At 38.3% G+C, this 24,367-nt stretch overlaps 2 protein-coding genes across 2 annotated transcripts; one reads left to right on the plus strand and one right to left on the minus strand.

Moving 5' to 3' along the window:
* Positions 1-539: 539 nt before the first annotated feature.
* On the plus strand, positions 540-12,016 carry LOC145782826 (trafficking protein particle complex subunit 12-like). The gene is made up of 12 exons (XM_082594591.1): positions 540-1,494; positions 2,646-2,819; positions 2,976-3,091; positions 3,675-3,788; positions 4,214-4,343; positions 5,335-5,456; positions 5,930-6,053; positions 6,203-6,278; positions 6,767-6,907; positions 7,791-7,878; positions 10,075-10,191; positions 10,883-12,016. The coding sequence occupies exons 1-12, from the start codon at positions 540-542 to the stop codon at positions 11,030-11,032; spliced, it is 2,307 nt and encodes a 768-aa protein (XP_082450717.1). The 3' UTR covers positions 11,033-12,016.
* Positions 12,017-12,171: 155 nt separating this feature from the next.
* On the minus strand, positions 12,172-23,313 carry LOC145783379 (uncharacterized). The gene is made up of 11 exons (XM_082595235.1): positions 23,173-23,313; positions 19,215-19,347; positions 18,672-18,821; positions 16,485-16,607; positions 15,971-16,092; positions 15,600-15,726; positions 14,625-14,759; positions 14,336-14,442; positions 13,747-13,867; positions 13,031-13,116; positions 12,172-12,442 (listed from the first exon to the last, which is right to left on the minus strand). Exons 1-11 carry the CDS (start codon positions 23,263-23,265, stop codon positions 12,350-12,352), a joined length of 1,290 nt encoding a protein of 429 aa, XP_082451361.1. The 5' UTR covers positions 23,266-23,313; the 3' UTR covers positions 12,172-12,349.
* Positions 23,314-24,367: the final 1,054 nt, after the last annotated feature.

The raw sequence follows: 24,367 nt of genomic DNA on the forward strand, positions 1-24,367 counted from the left end.
AAGTCAAATAAACATCAGTAAAAAAATATATCCCGTAGGCTGTATTCAAGCGGGTGGTAGGCTTGAGTGAAGAGTAACTTAGTTTTCCGTCAAAACCCCGACTAGGTTTTGCCAAAGCTGAGCTGATTTAATCTGCAGACTTTACTAGGAATAGCACCTAAATGAACGGGCGCCACAGTGCTCGCACCAGTCGCACCTAAATATCCTGACGTCACAGTGTGCGCGCCTATTTGACCGGCGCCTAACTGTATGCGCCTAAAAGACGTAGACCCAAAAACCGCTACCCTCCAAATCGAAAACTAAAATGCCAGCCAAAGAGCCTAATTTGGCAGGAAAACCACCAACCTAGCAACCCTGATAATGATAAGGTATTGTATCCAATAAAAGCCGATCTGAAGTTTCAGTTTAATTTGGTCAGTGTTGCCATGTCAAAGTTTAAAAAGTTTTCTGTGTTGGCCATAATAAAAAAATGATGATCGTGACAATGACATTATAGTCACTTCAAGTTTGAAACTTTTAATTTTTTTTTGTTCAGAAAAATGACAGAGGAAACTAAGATTCCAGTTTGTACTTTATTTAACGAAAATGAGGACGCTACCACTGGTGATGGGAATTTTTTCAACAATCCGTCACCCAGCACTAGTGTGAAGAAAGATGAAGCAAATATGGAAGACAAGCCCATAGAAAGCTCAAATAATGTTCCTAGTAAACAACCCGTAGTGTGTGATTTATTCAAAAGTGTTCCATCAGAAGAAGATTTGTTTTCTGGTTTGTCTAATCCAAACATGTTGACTACTAACAATTCTAGTCAAGTGTTTATTGAAAAAGATGATTTTAATGAAACAAATACTAGTCCAGTAGAAGTGAGTGAAAAAAGTGATTTATCTGAACCATCATTACCCCGTAATGATTTATCCGAAATATTCCATACAGTTGTTGAAGATACCAAAGATGAAGGAGGTTCTGAACCAAATGAAGATTGTGACAAAGAAGTACCAAACAACACTTTTGATGCCAACTCTGATATGATGGCCTCACTGCTTATCAATGATGATTCATTTGATAATATTTCAAGTATATGTATGGAAGAAAATTCTAAATTAGGTACTCCTGACACAGAAATGACTAATACAAACATAACTATAGAAAGTGAAAGCTTTGATGAGGTAGAGTCGACTTCTGAAAAGTCATCTGACTTAATTTTAATCAAAGAGCCTTCATCTTCAGATGTGTCTTCTGGGAAAGTTGAAATGAGCTTACCCACTGTATCTACAACTGTTCTTGAACCGATTATTCCTTATACGACATCAGCCTTTTATGCGGCCAAAGATAAAGATGTAAAGTATGACGACAATAACACTGAAATACCAAGTTCACACTCAGATGAAGAACTTGAAAAGAGTGAACTTCAAGTTGCAAGTACCTTATTTGGCCAGCTCAACACATCAAGTCCATTTGATACCATTGAAAAAGCATCATCTTTGGATCAAGATGGTAATATTTATGTTCAAACTAAAATTTACGTTCTGTTGCCTGCATTGTATTATTATAATTTTTATTTTGTTGTTTGTGTTGCTAGAACTGTATACTTGTACAGTGCTCGTTTCATTCTGTTATCTTTATGAAAAATTGTACAAAATGTAATTTAAATATTTAGCAAAACCAACCCTCTGATGCTTGATGGCATGCACCCTCATGGTTATGCCAGATACCATGATGAATGACTTTTACAACTTACTGCTGTTTGTTGCATTTTACAGTACGGTACATAAAGCTGTGGTTGCAACTGTAATGTATGTTATCGCCATAGACACAAAAGAATTATGACTGGCACTGGCTAATCACATAATCCTTGTAACATCATCATGTTGCAAGGAATAGAATTTACAAATATTTCTAATTACGTGTCAACAATGCCACATGGGCATTGTAACCACAATCAATTTCTCATTTAAGTACACCAGTAATTTTCATGTATTGTTAAAGTTTTCATCCTCACACAAAGAAAGTCTCTTTGAAATGTTGATCTTGATATCGTAGTTTCACACACTTATAATGTAGAAGTGTGGAGTCAATATGGCTTGCCCGGTTGCTGAGATTGATGATGTGAAATTTCTGCTTGTGAATTAGTCTTGCGGATTATTCTTTACTTGTAATTATACTGCGATATCATGTATTATGGACTTGAAAATATTCTTTAAGTACTGGTTTGGTACCAGCGTACCGTAAGTCAGATTTTTTATGCTTGCTTGTCACTTTCTTAGGCTACTAAACAGTTATGGTACAAGTTATACAAATACCCAAATTTGACAAGAGCTTAACTTTTCCATTTAAATTCTACCCTGTGTTGCCTGATCGTTTGTTACTTAGAAGTAAGTATTTGTGAAGGAACCACTGTCCGTCATGATTGCCTGCACTGGGACACTCATATGTTAAATATTTTAGCTGATCTAGGATAGGTACTTGACTAATGCAGAAGTACTTTGTGCTCAGAGAAGAATACAGTTAATTTGTGATAGCAAGTTGTATTATATTATATATATATTATATACAAAAAAATATATTATATACAAAAAATATTATATACATGTTTTTGTCTACCAGTACATGATTTTTTGTATCCTATTCATTATTGTGTGTTTCAGAAGATGCATTTACAAATGCTTTGCACACAAGCGAGGTGGACAGGCGACGAGATGCTTGGATCCCGAGTGACAGCACAAGAGTGGTTCTTTCTGCCGTGGTACAATCACAAAAGCGAATTTCCCTTGAACCGAATCATCTAACTAGACCAGGATTGGCCACCAGTGAAAGTTTAGGCAAGTCTTTTAATTCATGCTTAAAAATGATGAGAAGATGTGCTCATTAGAGATTTGCAATAAAACTGTCTTTTTCTACTACATTCGGTACGTTGTGTGGGGTCAGTTTTCCATCAATTTATGCCATGTCCTTTATTTTATTAATGCAATCATCAGGCGATCCAGTGAAGGCAGTAATTGCGAGGCATAAAGGCCTGGAAGGTGCAACTGAACGGAAAACTCTTTCAGCAAGCTCAGTGTCTTGTGACAAGGCTGGCCTACACCAACTCATAGTAAGCTTTATACTACCACTTTTTGTGGTGATGAGAAGTTGTCTGCTACAAGCTTTCTTATGTAGTTGTAAAATTTAACCATGGCAGTGTTCTATCTGTTTTGAAACTAGAACTCCCATTGTATTTGCATTGTGAAGTTCTTTAGCGGTAGCTTGAAACGTTGCACTCACACCAGCTGTACGTGTCCTTCTTTCTGGTGGACTGAAGGATACTTTCTCATTGAACTTTCCAAATATTATTTATGCGCATTAGTGTTACAATAGTTACTAAGTAAAGTTTGCTTGTGTGTCTGAGATGTTTGGTGATCAGTAAATTTACATAAACACGTCACAAACGATGAGATTAAAGATTGGCTGCTTCCCAGTTTCCTTCCAGTGTTGTCCATGAAAGCATCGCCATCATGAGATGGTAAAAGGAGGACACACCTTCAGCCCAAAGACAGCAATATCGACGAATGTGTGTGTCTGTGTCATATTTTTGGAATTACGATGATGTTTTGGTGGAAAGTTTTCTTCATTAGTTACCACTCTGTACATAGTTTTAAGATAATGAAGCAACTTATTGAATTATGAGATATTTTCAGATTTCCGGGAACTTTCGAGCCGCCGTTGACTTGTGCGGAATGGCGTTAGCTAACCTTGGGCAGGGGTTTGGACGAGCTACTCAAGAAAGCGTAAATTCTTCAACCACTCTTCAAGTATAATACTTAATGTATATACAGTATATCGATTGAACCGAATTATATTCCTTCTGTAAGAAGATCAAGGAACATCCAATCCAAGTCGGTTGTTTGTGACCTTTTGCTATCACAAAGCGGTTTAAACCACTAGTCAGTCTGCACACCTTCAAACTTTCTAAGTGTAAACCTGAGTAAATTTGTTTGTTAAATACGTTAATGAGTTCCCTTTAACTTAAATTTGTTCGTGCTATTTGCAAAATTCAATGCACTCACACACTTCCTTAAAACTTTCCACTGACCTCTAGGTCTTACTCTGGAATCCGCAGTTCTCATGCTTAGAGCCACTGATCCGTATGATGATTATCCATATGAATAAATGTCCTCGATCTATCATCAGTCATTACGTAATTTAGTGTCCTCACAATATTTATTTGTCTTCCCAGTGGTGGCAAACCAGATTCTCTCTTCTCCTCCACCTGAAGCTGTATGACCTTGCCATAGCAGAGCTGGAGCAGTTCCGATCCTTCGACACTCCTGATCTTTACTATGAGTTTTATCCTGACTTACACCCAGGTATCTGTGAGCTAATGATGCGGTTAGATCATTATTTGCTGTCATCAACGTGTTAGAGACTATGACATAATGTCAGTTACGATATGCCAACATTGCAACGAACGCCAAAGCTGACAAATCTTTGATTGACTTAAAAAACTACATTAGCGGTCTTTAGGTAGTAAGATGCCTGTCTGAATTGTAAGCACTTCTCTGGAAAAGTGTTTTTTTTTAGTGTCAGCTCGTTATAAGGCACAAATCCCTTTTCTACACAGGCCAATAATTTCTTTGGCTCCCTGTAGCTAAGCTCTTCTTTCTCTTTGCTGTACTTACCTTGAGACAATGAGTTTAATTGTTCATGAAAAACGATAATTGTTGAAATGATTTATCATGCAAAATTAAATATTTTAAAACTGTCGCCTGTTGAAAAGTATTTTCTTCGCTCTGTATTTTTATGTCATATTTGGGATTTCCTCATGCGAGCAAGTTTTGATAATTGGTTTGATTTTGAATTTTTATCCTCGGACTGACAAAGCCTTGATAGGTTATTGCTGGTCGTTTCGCATACATTGTAGAGGCTCTTGACGCAGGGCCAGTTACCGAGATTGACAGAATAAAGTTTTCCAATTTTTTTGCCGCGGAATTATTCTATCCATTAGGTGCCGCTGTATGGAGAGCAGTCCTGAAATGCGTTGCTCAAGAGCACACCACGAGAGTCGAACCAGCGCCGCATGATCTTGAAGTTTCTTCGTTCACGAAGTCACGCGCATAGAAAGAACTCTGTCAGCTTCGTCATTTTTTGTAATCAAAATCTGCTTCTAAGTCACCACCAGTCAAATTATAATTTTGTCTTACAACAACAACAAAAAAACTATAAAAAGATATGTTAATCAAGCTGCTGTGGCTCATAATGACCAAACAAACTTCATTGTTACTGAGTCTCAACTGCTGATTGTTGAGCAAGCAACGTTCAATGTTGAAACAATGCAACTTGACCGAATCTCACCATCAGGTAGGCGGGGATCCATGGTCCCGTTTTCTCTTCGCTTGCTCAACGCTGACTTCCCTCGCCACCTCAACAAACCGACCGAGTCCCTGTCAAGGCTGTACTCTCTCCAACACGTTTGTACGAAGGTGAGTAGGCTACTGGTTTGATTATAACAGCACCTTGCTATTCCGACCTACCCCGTTTCGTCAACTGCGGTTGTTTTACCGAAGTTATCCGATTAACGGAATCGAAAAAGGTTTAAATGTATCGGATAGAATCCGTTTTTTTGGTCGCCTTGTCTCAGTAGAATATCGCAACAAGCTTTTGAGTTGACTAGGTCTTTTCTTAAGACGGTGGCATATAGATAGATAGTTACTGTACATGTAAAAGTTCATTGCATTGTCAATCATTTATGCATTGCATCAGATTTCTATACTTTTGTATATTTTAACCAATGATTTGGGGTTTACAACTTTGACGATACAGCTAGTGATGTGGTTATCCGGTGCGCAAATGACCGGATTTGTTCGTTGTGTAACGTCATAGCCTACGATTGTGGCGTCATTGCATACAATAGTCATATTGTTACAGCGCGCTGCATTTATGTGGTTTGTCTCAGATCATAAGCAACTTGGACGCTGGAAAGGCTGAGGATGGTAATGGGATGCGACTCAAGGATGAAGACAGAGATGCCTCCTTGGAGTTGTGGACGCAAAGAAGAGTGAAAGTAAGGTATTGCATAGGTGAGTCTGCAGTCACATAAATTGTTACATTTTTATGAATAGGTACACATGCAGTATAATACAAGGTGTAGTTTTTTTTTATGTTTTATTTACACCAACGTGTTTTAAAGTTTAATTTAGTTATCAACTCCCATTAAATATTTTTACAGGCAACACCCTTCTGCAGTTACGCGAATACAACAGCGCTGTGAAAGTGTTCGACAACATCATTGAAGACAGACCCGGGTAAGTGAATATGGTAACAACACACAGTCACACAGTTGGTATACTAGTACATGGCATAATCAGTGCACACGCCGTGGCATGGCAGTGCCCACTCGGGTTTTGGTCCGTGATTGGGGAATAACAGTGGTATGTGATAAAAACGATTCGTGCTAAATACACCATTGTGTTGAGAATTTTTACTATAGTTTTACATGTATTATGATTATGATGGATTATGATGATGATGATGAAGAATTTTTCCATGGGAAAGATTAAAAAAGATGTTTTTGCTTGGATTTATGTATGGAATCGGCATACCTGGAGTCTAAACTTGTATTTTCGGCGTTTAACGTTTCAATGAAATTAGAATTGCGTGTTAATGTGCTTTGTCAGCATAAATATAAATAATGTTTTGTTAAGTGTTTCTGTGTAAGTTTTTTTGTATTTTGTTAAATCTTTACAAATCCTGATTTTGGGACTTATAATTTCATCAAAAACCCCATTTCCAGGGATGCTGTGGCCCTTCTTAGTGGGGTCGGTAGGGCCCTACTTCAGCTGGGGGACATCAAAGCGGCCCAACAGAGATTCGCTCAAGCGGAACGGTTAGCCGGGTCAGAACCATGGCACAAAGTTCAACTCGTTTCGAACAGGTCGGTAATTAAGATTATTATATCTCACCATCTGAAGTGGCGAGTAGTTTATTATCATTTTCAAAAGGTAATTTTTATTATTTTCTGAACTATTTCTTCAACTTTGTAAATATCCAAATAGAAATGATCTCATCCTTACTGTTCTTTGTTTAATGTTTATTTTGTTAGAGAAGCTTTTACAAGGCACCACGCTTAGTGTTGCATATGTCTCGTAAGTAAAATATCATCTGCCAAAAACAACGCCATTATGACGACTGTGTAGAATTGTAGCTTGGCTGCTTCCATCTAACCATACGTTCTAGTTTGTGAAGCACCGTTTACTTTTGTAAAAATAAAGACAATAAATCGGTAGGACGTAGTTACTAGCGGTGCATGGTTGTAACAGGCTCACCGTCTGCTGTACTTTCGTTTACTTCTGGTCCGACACCGGCTAAGTTGGGTGTTAAAACAAAGCCCGCTTTTAGCCAAAGCGTAATTACTTTGCTGCACTGGAGGTAAGGCAGCCTACATGAAGTAGCAGGATAGCAAGATCTCGATGTACAATAAGAAGCTTCTTTTTTCCAGACTTCAGCTATTAATAATATAAAGAACGTGTGAAGAAAGGGACGTTCTTCCTGGCTATCAGCACAAGGCCGAGCACTCACTAGTACCCTTGCGGAAAGAATACGGTGCGATACTGATGAGCCCAGCCTCATGGGCGCAACACGTGTCTATCGCTGTCAATTGTTGTTACAAATCGGCTGCCGAGAGACATAAAGAACGTGTGTTTTTGTATAGCGCTGTATCCATCGCATATACGCTTTCGGAGCTTTACAAGTTGCTCAGGACCCTGGTTCGGTTCCCACTCAGGCTAATAGTAATTCTTGCTAAACTTTTCTTCCAGGGGTTTCCTCTATCTCGGTGCTAACAACTGGAAGGAGGCTCTCAATCAATTTGATGAAGCTTTGAAGACAGACCCAACCAACATTGAGGTAGACCTCCGATTCATTTTCACCTGAAACTTGTCTCCTAATTTACTTTAAACCTACATGCTGGGTTTATAAAGCCAGAAAGTCACACTTAAACATACGCGCCGACTTCCGGGGGCGGCGCCCCCCGTAAATTTATAGTTGAGGGGCAACAAAAATGGCTATTACAAAAGGTGTTTCAAAGATAAAATACTTCGCGAAAGAGATTTAGATCATTTAAACGGACAGAATGCCGAAAGCAAAAATCAGCCTAGCCTACGTTGCTCTTGCCCACAAAACAGCAGCTGATCGCATGGCTTTCTCTGGAACGTGAATTACTACTGAGATGCGCACGACACGCACGCTCACAGTCGCACACTGCTTGTCTTCCGCGCGTGAGGAGCAGCTTCAAAGTCAAAACGCGTGGTAGCGAAAAAGCGAATGATTGAATGTTTATTCTCATTTCACGAGTTATCCAAACGTTTGTTAGATTTTTAAATCGATTTTAGCAAACTTTATCGAGTTGAAACTACGACATAACAAACAATTACGTGAATACAGCTTAAAAAAAAATGCATTTTTCAAAACTGTCACTCAGTGTTTTGCTTCAATAAGCACTGTATTGATGTATATATATAAATTGTGAAAATATATACATCTCATACACTCATCAATATACACTCATCTATATACACTCCTGCACTACCGTTTATACTCGTGGATAGATCGATCTCATGTATAAGTTGTTTGACCACCTTATTCCCGACACTACCATTCAATGGTTCATTCTAAGTATTGGCATTGACATACCATGATCGTTGAAGGTAAGGAAATTTCAAAGTTGAGTGTAGAGTAACTTACGCTGCTGGAATAGTCACGTAACCATTCACCGCAATATTAAGTAAACTAGCTAAATTAGAGGCACTATTTTCAACGAGGTCTTCCCGTTTTGAGGTCAATTATGATTGAACAAAACACATTGTTTTGTTCACAATGTGTGAGAATTAAATCGAAAACCGATAAAAGAAAAGGTGTTTAATGGTCGCAGATATTGTCTTGGTCGCAGATATTGCCTGCATTAACGACGTCTCTTACCGCTATTATCACCTAGCCAACCTGACATCATTGTTTTATGCGCCGCTAAGATTTGACATCGACTTCAACAATCATGGAATGTTACGTAATAAGAACGATTATATCCTACACGCAAAAATAAAAAAATTAATCTCTTAAAACAGCTCTTTCTGCTGTTTTGTCTCGTGAGCTTTGCATATTGCTCAACAAGTGTATAAAATTTAAAATTGACAAGAAATCATTAAATTTGAAAATTAAGTTTGAATCACTGCAAATAAACGTATTCAAAACTTTTGCTTCGCGGCCGACGCCATTTCACACTCCGTAATCTACGTCGGCAATGATTTTGCCACAGTAAAAATGCCAAATGCGTTCATTATAAAAACTACCGAGCTGGAGACAACGGCTTGTCCCGTGAGTAAGTTGAACCTGTCTTTTTGAGGTAAAAATCACTTGCGAACATCTCGACCTATGCTCGAGTATATACGGTATTCGATAAAAGACTATAAAGACTTTCGATAATAAACAGAAGAGAAAACACTTCGCCGTTGTTAACGCTTTGAATGCAAGCAATTAGCAAAACGAAGTTAATAAAACTGATGGCGGGTTTCCACTCTGCTTGAGATCATGATTTTTTGCGTTTTATTTCGATAACTTCACTGTCTTGATCGTTGTTATTCACTCGCACGAAAATGAAATGAATCGACTTGTTTTCCAACTGTTCCAATTATGAGCTAACAATATCAAAATTTTTACGACTGGGCGTATGCGTAAGTAAAACTTATCGTCTCAAGCAGCGATTCTACAAATTCGGAGTGCGACCTCGGTGTCAATATAAACAAGACAGTAAGCTTAATCAAATACTATTTTAATTAAGTAAAATAGCGTTATGGTTATGACGTCATAACCTTTCTCGCCCCCCAAGGTTTTTGGAAAAGTCGGCGCCTATGCACTTAAAGGCTAAATTTTATTGGGTGCTTTCCTTATGAATTACTTAAAATTATTCATATGATTTAATTAAAATAAAAAAAACTCCAGACAGTTTCCCAGTTCCTCTAACAAATGCAGTTCTGCAGTGCATGTGTCAGTTTGTTGTTATTTTTTCATGTCATCTTTATGACGTTATTTCAATATATTACTGCTTAGGCATTAAACAACAAGGCTGTGTGCCTTCTCTACCTGAGCCGGCTGCGAGAGGCCATCACGGTACAGGAGGAAGCTGCTAGGCTGAAAGAGGAAGCTACACAACCACACAGCAGACCGGTGAGTACTTAGAGTCATAATCTTTTTATCTTTGTACTAGCTCATGCCCCGTACCAAATGACGCCCCTATTCACTAAAAAGCGGTCGGGAGAAAGTAACAGGCCACCCTACTCTCGCTAGTGCCGAAGGCTTAGTGTGATGAGAATATCTTCTCAATCCCCGAATGCTTTGAGTCATAATTATCCTTTCAGTCATTCTTTTCGCCATGCCTTTTAGGAAAGGCTTTAGATTTTGATGCATCAAAAACTCCACTCATTCCACATTATTTTACTAATTGAATTGGTCGGTTGAACGAGTGTCCATTGTTGGCATGGAAGCAAGGTGTCAATTTTCGTGTCCATTTTGAGTACGTTATTTGAGGAGATGTTAAAAACTTTTAGTGCTTTTTTGTTCTATTTAATTTTATTTTGTAGTTTTCAAACAACAGTTGCTCGCAATAATCATCAAGAATTGTGGAAGTGAAAATAAAAGCACAACACAAAATTGTGGCTTTTGATTACTGTGTTATTATAACAAAACTGAGTTAAAACTTATCTACTGGAATTGTCCACTTTTAAGTGTAGTAACCCTTGCCTTTTGATTGGTCAATTAAAACTGTCTGCTGCAGCAACCTACAGATATAGCCACTTCGTCTTTATCCACCTCGTTTTGCGGATTTCAAATTACTTTGTTTAATTTTGTGGTATTCCAGAACGACATACCGTTCGAGGGCGCCCTGTCCAATTTGGTGACGTTGTACGAGCTGGAATCAGCTCAATCGATGATGAAGAAGCAAAACCTTCTATCTCACATCGCTGCAAAGTCCGGGGACGGCTTCAACGTAGCCTGCTTGAAGATGTGAAGGGGCAGAGTCTACTTATTTGTGGATGAGGACAATCTTGTCGTGATTGGCGACGTTAGCTTCATCTTGATCAGATTATTTTTTGAACCATATGCCTAATGAGAACTTGCTTAGTCGAGAAGGAGCGATCTTCCTGGCGTCAGCACTACCTGACTACTCACTATAGAACAGCGAGCATTGTGTTTCGCTAACCATACCGGTGTAGCCTCCACACTAGCCATCAAGACTTTTCCCAAAAACATGTGTTTCTCGGCCTGTAAGAAACCAATAAGCGTTTCACTCAATATTGTAAAGAATAAATAGAATCTTTTTTTGATTAGGATTAAGATACATAACTCATAATGCAAAAGTTACGCTCGTGTTCAGCAAACACTTTGATTATTATACTTTTCACGTGTCACTGATAAAATTCAAATAGTTTCTGATTGGCGGTTTCTTGTATTTTATTGATGAGTTTTTACAGCGTTTGCTGGACTCTGCTGATTTTGTGCTCTGCACGTTTTGTTTAAATTCTATTAACCTGCCTGTTCCTTTGTTGTCAAGTGGGTGCTGGTAACAAGTTTTCACACCAGCTAGCCGAGTGGTGAGAACCTTAGCACGACGTTAGTTCGACGTCGCTCCAGGCACGCGGCTGTGTCTCAGTAAAACACATAATGGCACGCCTAAATAATGAGTTTGTTGGCTAGACGGCTATATTTCCCTTATTTTGCATCTTCCAGCGCAGTGTTTTGCCGCATTGCGCAAAATAAAAGATGACGATTAACTGCCAATTATCTCGCAACCAAAAAAATAAAAATGTTGCACGGGAGTATCGAACTTGTGTCTTCTGTTTCGATGGCCGCAACAAGTTGCTTTGAGGTAATTGGCAGTCATGCTTGGCTTCTTCTGCGTCATAGTCTCATATAAGTTTTGACGTCGTGTTGTTGACTACGATTTATTTGTACAAGAATTATCTTAATTTTTGTTGTGCAATAAAAATCTATTCTGTAATAAAAGTTTCACATCAATTGTCCGCGATTTGAAAAGTGAGTTCAAGTCGCTGTAGATTTTCCAGATAATTTTGCACCGGGCCTAAAGCCATCTAAGACAAAGAAAAATATCTTCGACGCCAATGATGCTATTATCAAGACATAGCCTAACACACGCAATTAGATCATTTATTGCGGCAACAAAAAAGAAACAAAGAAAGTAGCTAGTTCATATAGACCTATAATTTATTATAGGCCCTACATGTTTGTAATTGAAGTTTGACAAAATAGTTTGATCATGTATTCAAAAAAAATACAACTTATGCAAAATGCAGGTTCTTGGGTCGAGCTACACCCTGGGACCACATTTGAACCACTTTGCTTCGCATTTGTTATCACAAAGGTGGTTTCTATGGAGAGATCGAATGAAGTCGAGTTTGATCTGAAACAAATCACACGGAAGATCTGAAGTAACGCTTTGTCAACTTCGAAAATATATACAATACAATAACCTACAGCCTGACAACTTATAGACAACAAGCCTTGTCTACTGTATAGCTATATAGAGTAGACTTAAGATAACAAACTTTTGTGCTCCAAAACAGGAAAACCTATACTTTTTCTCCGTTTTTGTAAAATTGGTTTGTTCTCCACCTGGCTCGATCACATTTAACAAGTTCTAAGTTACATGTTAAAATAGAGTGGACACTGGGCAGGCGATGTTTCTGAAGTCTCTCTATTCGAACTGCACACAACTCCTAGTCCAATTAACAAAAAACCTACCGGTAGGCTACTCAAAGCTTTGTCAAAAAAAAAATTTTGCAAATAAATAATTTAGTGCAATACTTTTGCCTTCACAAAAAATCGAACTTCTGAATAACTCTACCTGTGAATTGCTGATTATAGTCAAATAGAAGTAGTGTGTCTTAAAAAAGAGACTTAGGTATTGAGCCAAATTCAAGCAAAAAGAACGAAGCAAGTGAGATTTTTTCTATTAAACTTGTCACTGCTTTTTCAGCTGCTGGCTCACCTGCTGTATTTGGGTCGGACTTAAACTTTCACAATCCGTTGTTGGTAAATATAACGACCGTCTTCCCCTTATCGCGTTGTTAGGCCCTGAAAGAAAGGTCTATCACGTTAGCGCGTGACTTTGTGGACGAAGAAGCTTCAAGATCAAGCGGTGCTGGTTCGACTCTCGGGGTGTGCGATTGAGCAACGCATTATAAGGACTGCTCTCCATACACCGGCACCTAATGGATGGAATAATTCCCGGCAACAACACTTCAACAATTGGAAACTTCAGTCTGTCAATCTCAGTAGCCCGCACTGCGTCAAAAGCCTCTACAAGTATGCGAAACTACCAGGAATAACCAATCAAGATTTTGTTAGTACGAGGATAAAGATTCAAAACCAAACTTTAATTTGATAAACATCAAGAATTTTAAGTTCAAATAAAAAATAAATAAGCGTTTTAACAATAGCATCTGTGTTGAGACCTGTGGCAACTCGTTTGTCAAAACAGGGCATTGGTGAGTATCGACATCATTGTGGTAGTGAAACTTTTGCCACAGTGCCACTCTGTCCTTGCACATGATAACGAAACGGAAGTCAGTTCTTCTCTCATATTGTCACATTGGGTGTCAGGAATTGGTCAGTTACATATTGTTTGGTATCTTTAGCAATAGAAATAGAGAGCAGACTCTTTATACAATGAAACGAATTGTAAATTGCGAATATTTAACTTACTTCTACACTTTGCCAACAGCAAAGCATCTTCTAGGTAACCACCAGACCAACGGTGATGTGTAATTTGGCTGCAAACTTCCCAAATCCGATAATATCGTTGCTTGTTGACAAAGTCAAACCCCTGAAAATTGCAAAATATGGCCATTTTGGGATTCTTCTGCAGTGTGAGGCAGGATTTTTCTAGTTTTAAGGCTAGTGATGGAAGCCAGAATAGTGTAGCCTATAGCTTTGTGCAGCGCAGCCATATTATGCATTTCTTTTAGCGCTTTGTAAGTGGGATACTTAAAGGTTGTAGGCCTACATAGTAGCCTATACGGCCAGGCAGCGTCAACGAGTGAGATCGCTTTTGATTGGTCTCATCACTGTTATGATGCAGGTCGTGGGCCGTCGGGTGAGTGGCGTTATGCTTTATAAGGAATAATAATCTAATTTCAGGATAGAAATGCAAAAACGATGAAACTACATATATTTTCGGCGTCTGGTTTCTTATGAATGAGAAAGTCAGTACCACATAGGCCTACACCTAAAGTCTGAATACATTGATACACAGCTTTTCAATTTAAGTAATAAAGACTTTAACGTTACATACTTCAGCGCAAAGAGGTTTGCAATACTGGGACTGGTCCGGCCCCGCATCTCCTGCCGCTATGCACACCATTCCGCCGTTGGGTGGCGGTGTTGGGTCTTTGCAGTATCCTGAAATACAAAACCAAAGTAAAAAGTCATGAAATTGATTTCAATCCATAATAATTGAAGCAATTAGAAAAGTATGATAGACAATACCTACCGATGAAATAAGAATAAAATAGCTTTTAGGTTATTTTCTTGGTAGGCAATATGATTTTATGACTTTAACATGAGCTTGACTTTTTTCTCACCAATATCTCGACAAGACTTATCTCCATGATTCCTGCACTCACAACGCCACCTTATGTTCTGATGAGAGTGATGTAATTTGATCCAAGTCTCTCCAACTCTCTTTATCTGTCCTTCATCGGTGAGGCAATGTGGTTCTTCAAATAAAATCAATAAAACTTCAAAATTGTAGAAAAGTAGGCTAAATAATAATGTAATCAAACCGTAGCCTAATGATCCCGAAATGTATATTAAACTCATGTTCAGCAAACGTTTCGAAAAATAAACTGTTTTCATCTTTAGTTTTATTAGAGCATTTAAGCGTTTAATACTGTAGCACTGAAGATGAAAACAGTCTAGCTTTCGAAACATTTGCTAAGCATGAGTTTATTATTTGCATTTCTACCTCTTTTATTGTTTCATTAGATTGATTTCATGGTGTTCCCACCATTTGGCTCCTAAATGACGATGAGTTGTGCAACTTTAATTTCCATGCAAGTTATGTGGTCTCTTACAAACAAAATCAAACTAAAAGGTTTGATTTTACCTTTTGATATTTGTTTGAAACAAAGTACAAGTCACGTGACGGGCATATTACGTAGCATATACTCAAAAAGTCACATCAAATCCATAATCACATCTACCACAATCATAAATCAGAACAACAAGCAACATTTGTCTTTCCGCTCTTCTATTGTGCACCCAGAACATGTTTTCGCCACTGGAACTCAATTTACAATCAAAAGATTTTTTTGTTCCGAAATTCTGGACTTTAAATCCGGAACAGCTGTTTAGTTGTGACAACTGACAATTTCCGAGGTTGATGACTAAATAACAATCCAAAGGTGACAGATATAAAATTTGAACACTAAACACTAATGGCTTCTGGTAGGCTACACCTCTTGTGGTTACAAGTAAATCCAACAAAATATCTGCGCCATGCAGTCAACTGTTTGTGTGACAAACGGATCTTCGTGTTTATCTAACATGCAACCCACCTCTTGTTCTTGACACGTGGTATGGCTCACAATGGATCAGGGCGTCTCTGCATTCACACTTCTCGACCGTGAAGTCGTTTTCTCTAACTTCTGAGGTCTGATTCCACGTGAAGCCAGAACTAACCACCTTCATGAAGAGGTAAACTGAATGTTGGCATGGAATACGATTGAAAGGTCAATTTAACACAGTAGGCTACAGATAATACAGTATTTCCCACAATAAAAGTAAGACTTCACACCGTATCGAAATAAAATTACATTTTTCAATTTTGTATAAAAGATTAAACTAGTTTTCAGGATTAATTTTTTGAAAAATCGTTCCCCATTGTTGAGCCAATTGTAGTTTATCACAAAAGTTTGCCCACAATTACCCTGGTCCCAGTGTCGCAAGCTTGGAGTGTCGTAATGCGTGGTCGTATCACTTCCTTTCCATACACAATGTGATCTTCAATCCACTGGGCATCCACTTTCGGTGTAGGTACATCGGTTGTAACTGTATTTTAGTATTTTTAACTGGAGTGAGTGTGAGTCTGGCAACTCCAATTTGAATAAAATGTGTCAGATTGCGATTAAATAGTGCTTTATAAATTATATTATTGCAACCAAATAGAATATAAATAATTGAATAAATCATGGCTGTAGATGTAAACTGCAACACGGTTATTGTTATCTTTAGGGCTGTTGAAATAATAGTTTGGGCTTGGTAACAATGAAATCCACAGTCCCAAATCAGGACACTTCTGAGAAAATCTCAATATATCCAAGGAATATGAAGTAGTTTCTTCAAACTCCTGGGTCCTTTGAAAACGTTACTGGCCCCTTAAACCATGCCGGGCCCAGGTCAAAAAAGTACTCCCTGGACCCCGTGTCAACGCCACTGGTTACCTCTTGCCCGGCATGTCACTCTCTCTGAACCATGACACTGGCAGTCCATCTCAAGGCCAGTGACGTCATGCGACTTCCAGGTGTCACCAGATTGATGAGAAGTTCCTTTGTAGTGGCATCGGTCTGAGTGAAGTTAAGAAGGTTGTAAAATTTATCAGTGCAACGTTGTAGAACATCAAAAGGACATGAATTCGCTGATGAAAAGTATTTTACTATTTGTTTGATCAAAGTGTTTAATATCATTAAATAATCTGAATAGCTGTTATATAAGAAATGGCATTGGTAAATAAACCCTTCATTATTCCTTTCTTGTCATAATCCACTGCAATGGTTCTTATGTAATGACATATATACAGTACATCAAATATAGCATAGGTTCTCAACCGTTTACTCTTTGCAAGAAAAGTAGACATAAGTTCATTCACATCTACTACTTTCGGCTTTGAATGTAGGTATTTATCGTGCATTCTATACTTCCAGTTTTAGCAAATATAACCTTTCGAAACAAATAACTATACTCAGTGCCGGATTAACTACAGTAGCAGATGTAGCAGCTGCTACGGGCCCCGCGCTTCACAAGGCCCCGCGCTTGGTGAGTAAAACATTTTTTTTGCAAAAAAAACTGTCAAACATAGTTGGTAAGTAATTTTTGGCTTGCAAACTGGAATGGCATGGAAGAATATTATAGTTGTAGGATTAAATTACGTAGTCCCAACGTCTTATCCCTTCCTGATTATTGTAAACTAAAAACCGGTAATTTCCGCTGGAGGCAACTGCTTGATCGAGTGCCACGAGCCCACGATCCTAGTTGTTTGAAAGATTATTCGACTGTACTGTACGCCAGTGAGAAGAGTATCAATCTTGCCGATTGTCTTGGACAGAGTTATTACAACGCGTCCAACATGAGTGGGAAATATAACGGATAGGCCTACAGGCACTTGTCAAAAAAAAATATGGTGCTGTTGCAGAATATGTTCCATGCTATGCTCATTCGTTGAATTTAGTTGGTGTATGCGCTGCACAATCGTGTCCAGAAACAGTTCAGTTCTTTGACTTCGTTGAAAATATCTATGTATAGGCTATTCTTTGCTGCTTCAACACACCGGTGGTCCGTTCTGGAGTGTTCAGGTGGTGGAGTGATAAAGAAGCTCTCTGAAACACGATCGTCCGGAAGAGCTGATGTCATATTAAGACAATTAAAGAACGTTGTCTTTTCAAAGAGGAGGCACTGAAGAAACTTGAAAATAACCAAGTGCAAAAGGCAGAATGTCGACAGCAGGCAAATGGACTCCTAGAGAAAATGGAGTTGCTCGAAATAGAAATCTTTGTGGTTTTTTGAAATAGCTTAGGCTACCCGATCGCTTTCAGGCAAGTCAAGCCTCTCTTCAAACAAAGCGGCAAAATCTCAACATTGCTTCAGCGTTGTGTGCCTCTTTGGCAGGATCCCTATAGACTTTTAGACCGGCTTTTAGAGAACAATTCGCTAAGTTTGAGTCAGAGGCGCAGAAACTGACTCAAGTGCCGGATTACCGACCAACAAGCACAAGAAGAATTGTCCAAAATCGAACGCACGATGAGAATGTAGGCAGTGGCCGTTCAGTTTCAGATGCAATGGATATCAACTAAAAACAAATTCCCGGTGGAAGTTTTCCTTGCAGTATTGGACAGCCTACAATCTGCGCTGGAGCCATGTCGCAAGGCACAGGCTACACTAATTCGTAAAGCACATTGCTATTGATTGCACCTCTCCAGAACTCAACTATTTCACTTCGATTAAATAAAACAATATTGACACCATGTTTCCTAACATTGACAATTTGTTACGCATTTATCTATGTCTGATGGTAACTAATTGTACTAGATAGAGATCATTTTCAAAATTAAAGTTGATTAAAAGCTAGCTTATCTGCGAAACACGATGGGGCAAGAGCGGCTACACTATAATAAAAAAAGTATCAAATCTATAAAATATTCAATTACTTCCCAGTCATTATCTGTACATCAAGTCAATCTGCTACAGGCCTCGCACTTGGTTAATCCGGCACTGTAACTACTCCAGAATGAAGTTCACCCTCGGTTGAAAATCCATGGATTAAGTAGACAAGACGTAAAGAAGTCAATTTTAGTGCTACTTTCGAGTACCCACTAACATACAAAACATTCTGCTAAACCAATAACAAAACCAACTTTCTCCAGAGCAGACGATTTGCATTCTTCTACTTCTCGAGTTCCTTTCACAAATGCAATCCAATGTCCGTCCTCCTCTTCCACTCACCCAGCGAGATTCCTCATCTCGATACCTCCTCAAGCGTCTGTCATAACATCTTTGCTTTCTTGCTGTGAAGTCACAATGCTTGTATTGTTAAACTATGATGTCATATTTATTTGTTTGGAATCTTTGACAATGAAAATAACAATGTGTTTTTATATAGCCCTGCCTCTTATGCATTGGTTTCAGCGCCTTACACATCAGGCAGTTTCAGCGCTGCCATACAGAAAATTATAACTTCTGGTTTGCTTCGTATGTTGTGATGTCATTATTTTTTTGTTTGTCAGTAGGCCTACAACGTCAACAAAATTAATGTTGTCAGCAGTTAAGAAGTATAGAGTAGTGACGTATAGCTAGAAAGAAAAAAATAAAATTTAAGGGGCGATTGCTCCCCTAAGTGCGCCCCCCCCCCGTAGCTACGTCCTTGGTATAGGCTATAGAGTAACTGATGTGGTGCTTACGGGTCATAGCTTCCCAAGAGCAATCAGGTATCCCGGATGTAGAGCAAGTGCAGGAAAAATGTTTCGATTGAACTTGAAAGCTCCACCGTTGACCGGGAAAGTACCGGTTGCCACGAAACGAACATTGCGTAGACTAAAAGTGACAAAATGAGCATTAAAATGCGCTTTAAAAGTCCACGTCAGTAGCCTATTTGATAGTGAGAGTTTAATTGAAAGTTTTCTAAATTTATTCATGCCATGCCATTAAATCTTTCGTCGTGTGAGCTGTTGAAATGTTTACTAATTACTAGTAGCGCATTCAGAAATTTTTTTAGGGGGGGCTCATTCAGAAATGTCGGCCTACTGATTTGCGACAATAGTGACAGTGACAATAGGCCTATGCCCATCCCTTTGATTAATATTTAAAGGCACTCACGGCCCATAACTCACTGGTTGCCAATACCTGTGCCAGGGATCCAGCGGAGCGTTCAAGCTCCCTTGGAAAAATATAGATTAAAATATTTAACTGCGAGGCAAAGCGAACCATCACTTATGATCGCACAGTCACAACAGGGTCATCAATAATATTAATAATTAACGTTAAAACTACAAACAACTGTATTTAACATCAATATTTAGCGTTGCAGTGGTAATAAATTGAATATTATTTTGTTAAATTTTATATTTTTAGGCCTCAATTTTATAGGCCATGAATGAAAATTTGAATAAAAGAATGGCTATTGTAGAGCTCTCCAAATCGGGCACGTTAAGAAGTGATATTTGCAAGAACTTCAAAATTAACAGAATGTTGGTCTGAAGAACTCTCAAAAGGCACAAAGAAAACTGGAAATGTCAAAAATCGAGGAGAACGTGGCTTATGGAACCATGTTTACAGTTCTCAAGAAGGATTTGAAGATGAGCCCATTTAAACACATGAAGAAACAGCTGCTAACTGCCAATACCATTGAGAAACGTCTTTCCAGAGCCAGAATTCTGCTCTCACGCATTGAAGGAGGAGGCACGCTGCCAAACCTTGTGTTCAGCGATGAGAAGAAATTTGATGTCTAGCATCTATTTAACAGTCGGAATGATCGTCTATGGTCAAGAGATGGTGACTTGAAACCCCGGCTAGACACTCGGAGACAAGGGGCGGCATCAGTGATGGTGTGAGCCACAGTCATCAATCAGGAAAGAGACCATTGATTTTTGTGGATCAAGCAGTGAAATTGAACCAAGAAAACCACCAAAATGATATTCTTGAGGGTTCATTGTTGCCTTGGGTAAAAAAAACACTTCAAAAATGTAATTGATTATTCCAACAAGATTCTGCCCCTTCACATGAAGCTGAGAGAACGCAAAACTGGCTTTCAGCCAATGTGCCGTTCTTCATTTCCAAGGAAGAATGGCCTCCTTCATCCACATATCTGAACCCCCTAGACTTTGGCATCTGGTCTTACCAGGAGGGCAAAGTTTCGACTAAATACCACCAAAGTTTGGAAGCGCTGAAGGCTAATCTGAAAAAAGAATGGACCAAAATACTTCAAAGAGTTATTTGTGACTCTTGCCTGTCATTTTCGAAGCGTCTCCGACTTGTTATCGACGCAAATGGCGGACACGTTGAGTAAAACTTGTTTATCCTAAATATTTATTTATTTGACAATGATTATATGTTTATTACTCAAAAACTGTCTACCATTTGTTAAATACAGTTGTAACGTTAATTTATTGATGACCCTGTATCTACGATGTCACAATTTTACTTATTCCTCCAGTACTTATTCATATCTAACCTGTAGGCAAAAGGTATAAATGGGGAACATATAAAAACTTCATTTTTGGTGGCGGGTTTGGGGGAGGGCTTGAGCACCTATAACTAATTACCAGTGGCGGCTCGTCATAAGGGACTGCGGGACTGCAGCCCTCCCAACATTTTTGTGCATATGTGAATTATATTAAAACAATGAAAACTATTAATACTACAAAAAGTGCTCAATGCCAAGCAAAAAGGCAAAGCAGAGCGAATTAAATCAAATATAGTTATTACTATCTGAAGCCTTTACAAATTGTTTTACCTAACGGATCATCAGAAGGTCTTATTCAAAGATTCTATTTGAATAAGACCTTCTGATGATCCGTTAGGTGAAACAATTTGTAAAGGCTTCAGATAGTAATAACTATATTTGATGTGAAATATATTATACATATAGATAATTTTGCCATGTTTTTTTAAATTTATTTTGCTTGAAGAATTAAAAAAACTCTTAATATTAATTTTTTTTGTAATAAAAAAAATATTTGTGTTACAAAAATTAATTGGCAACTCTGGGTCTGCAAATTCTGCAGGTCCGGTGTTACTTGTTCTTTTTTTTATGACGTAGGTTTTTCAGAAAAAAGTTTTCTAGCGTCACTGAACAAGCGCTGTAGGGACTGCAAATAGAACAGACCCTGGTCAGGGATTCCAACTTTGGTTCTCGTAAATCTTTAGGGAAAGCGTGTGGAAGCTATCGGTGATTAGGTGAAGGGATCGTATAGGTTACTTTACTTGATCTGTGTTTTGAGAAGTCACTGAGACAGACTAGTTTTGATGTGAAGTAAAGCCAATTACTGTAATTATTGGTGCTTTTCACAATTTGTCCTTTGGGATGATGACGTCATGAAACGTCACACAGGTTAGAATGGACTATTATAAAGGAGGAAGTACGGGGTAGAAATGCACTGAAAAACACCTGAATGAAATTGTCTCCTATTTATTCATTTGTTGTTCAATTTCAACAAATTTGCTATCGTTGGAAAGCACAAGCATAGATCTAACCAACTACGTTAATAACAAGTCCAAAAATAGTACTAGCTCTATCTGGTGACCACCTAAACTTGACCAAATTCAAGCCATTATCAAAAGTTTACTTTAAATGATAAAAACATTAAACGACAGCCAATTCAAAGAACATGTTACTAAGTACAGGTTTATAATTATTTATATTAGGTTAGCCTACTGGTTGATGCAGCCCCCCCCATGTTTTGAGACCACGAGCCGCCACTGCTAATTACAACCTGTATAGTTTCTTCTTTCCAAGTTTGTTACCAGGAAAACGCATACGCTAATGTCTTTACAGCAATGCATTTGAAAAACAGAACTTGTTGTTTGATATTACAGTAGTTTGGCACTCATGGCGTAGAGTTAAAATAAAAAACAATGATTTTGTCCATCTTCAGGCATTTAAAAAGAAAAGTTTCTTTTGAAGCCGCCACTGAATGTGCCATCGCGCAATCAACCAGCAACAAACCGACACATTTTCGAACTTAACGATTTTACCCTTCGGTTACGAAGTCTAGATTACTACCAAATGCATTGTAGTAATGAGAAGCTGAGCACAATACCCAGTCTAGGTAGTTTTGTTGCGCTTTTTTGGTAGCATATTCGGGCTGGATCCAGAGGAAAGAAATGAGGCTTCATTTACGATGTAGGCTACTGTATTTACAGCAGTGGCCGAGTGGTTAGCGCGTTGGGCTCGCAGTCGAGAGCCTGCATGTTCGACTCCAGCCACCCGCACTTGCTGTTGCTTCTCTGGGCAAGAAACTTTACGATAATTGCCTCTACCTAGTGATCGATTTCGATTAATAGGTAGTACCAAAATTTAAGTCATAAGTAGAGTAGACAACTGGAAACAGACATTGCAGTCGACTGCAGCGTGGGTCAGGTGTACGTCGGAAGGCGTACACCGATGCACAGCGCTCAAGTCCGCTTTTCCGCAATGCAGGATAAACATAATAAAACAAAAACAAAAAAGTCGGATTAATGAAGACCTCTTTGTGGAGACCACAAATATGGAGACCACAAATGTGGAGACCACAAATATACATCATTGTGTTTTGTTGAAATCGCTCCTCCCTTGCTTAAGCTACTTGCTGAATTTGTCCTTGATGGGGGTGGTCTATAAGTTTATTGAGTTGTCAATACACTTTAGGTTTAGTGTTTTACCTGCCGCTTCACTCGCCGTTTTCCCTGACTTCCAGCCAACACAATCCACAAACAATACATTAGCAAACAACGCTTCAGCATTTTTCCTAGCATGCAGAAATACCACTTCAAGCAATAATTAATTCAATCAGTGCAAACCCAAAAGCTAAAAATGTGTAAAAGTTTGTCAGCTTTTTTTAATTATTAAGAAATACGTAGTTTATGTGATAAACAAGAAAGCAAAAACAAGAACATACTGTATGTACAATTAAGTTGTTTTTGTTGCTTCACTGAGGTTTCGCGCACCATTGCAATACATACCCTCAGAGTTGTAGCCTACTAATATATTTCTGCTTTTACTTTCTACTTATCAAATACATTTTTTAATTATTGCTGGAGAATTGATATCATCTTGCAAATTACGAAAAATTAGTTTGATTAAATACAATCAATCAATTAAGCTACATACGCCTACGTCATACAAAAGAAGATACATGAAATTCAAAAACAAGTTCAAAATCGGAGATTGTTTAACGGAAAGGCGGTAAACTAAAGTCCTGCTCTAAACTTCACGAAATTCGTATCTGCAGTTTATTGATCATGGTGAAAACGTTGACATTACAAAGTCAGCTAAAAGCCATCTGCAACCATCAAAAGCATTTCTTTCACTTCAGAAAAAATTACTAACATGAAAAATCTTTTTTCGTTGAACAAATCTTGCAGAACGTTGATACAACAGGGAAACGGAAACATTGGTGTTTACTCATGCGTATAGTTTGTTCATCCGTGGGTTCATCCAACCGTGGAAAGCAATGTTCTAGTTCAAGTAGGTTTTGTGGTTCTTTGCATTTGTTGTTGCAACAAGGTTTGTAAAACAAATTCTCAATGTTAAAAGGTAACTTAATTTTAACAATGCTTTAAACTTCAAACACATCAAGGCATTGGATGCCTTTTTACTACATGATATCTTGCCTGGGCCTTGTGAATTTCTTTTCGTTATGGCAAGTACATTGCTTATGAGGCCTATTGTTGCCTGAATCGCCTTTCCAAACAAAACAATTTTGATTGCAAACTAGCTACTATTCCAAGCTAAAGCGTTTGAATTTTAAAAAATAGCCTAAGTTTAAAAGAGAATTAATTGTGCCGTGTCATAAACAGGAGCTTGACAACAAAGTAATCACCTCAAATAACATTATTCAAACCATAACAAAACCAA

The sequence above is a fragment of the Aplidium turbinatum genome, chromosome 14 (genome assembly GCF_918807975.1).
Source record: "Aplidium turbinatum chromosome 14, kaAplTurb1.1, whole genome shotgun sequence".
Classification (NCBI taxonomy): domain Eukaryota; kingdom Metazoa; phylum Chordata; class Ascidiacea; order Aplousobranchia; family Polyclinidae; genus Aplidium; species Aplidium turbinatum.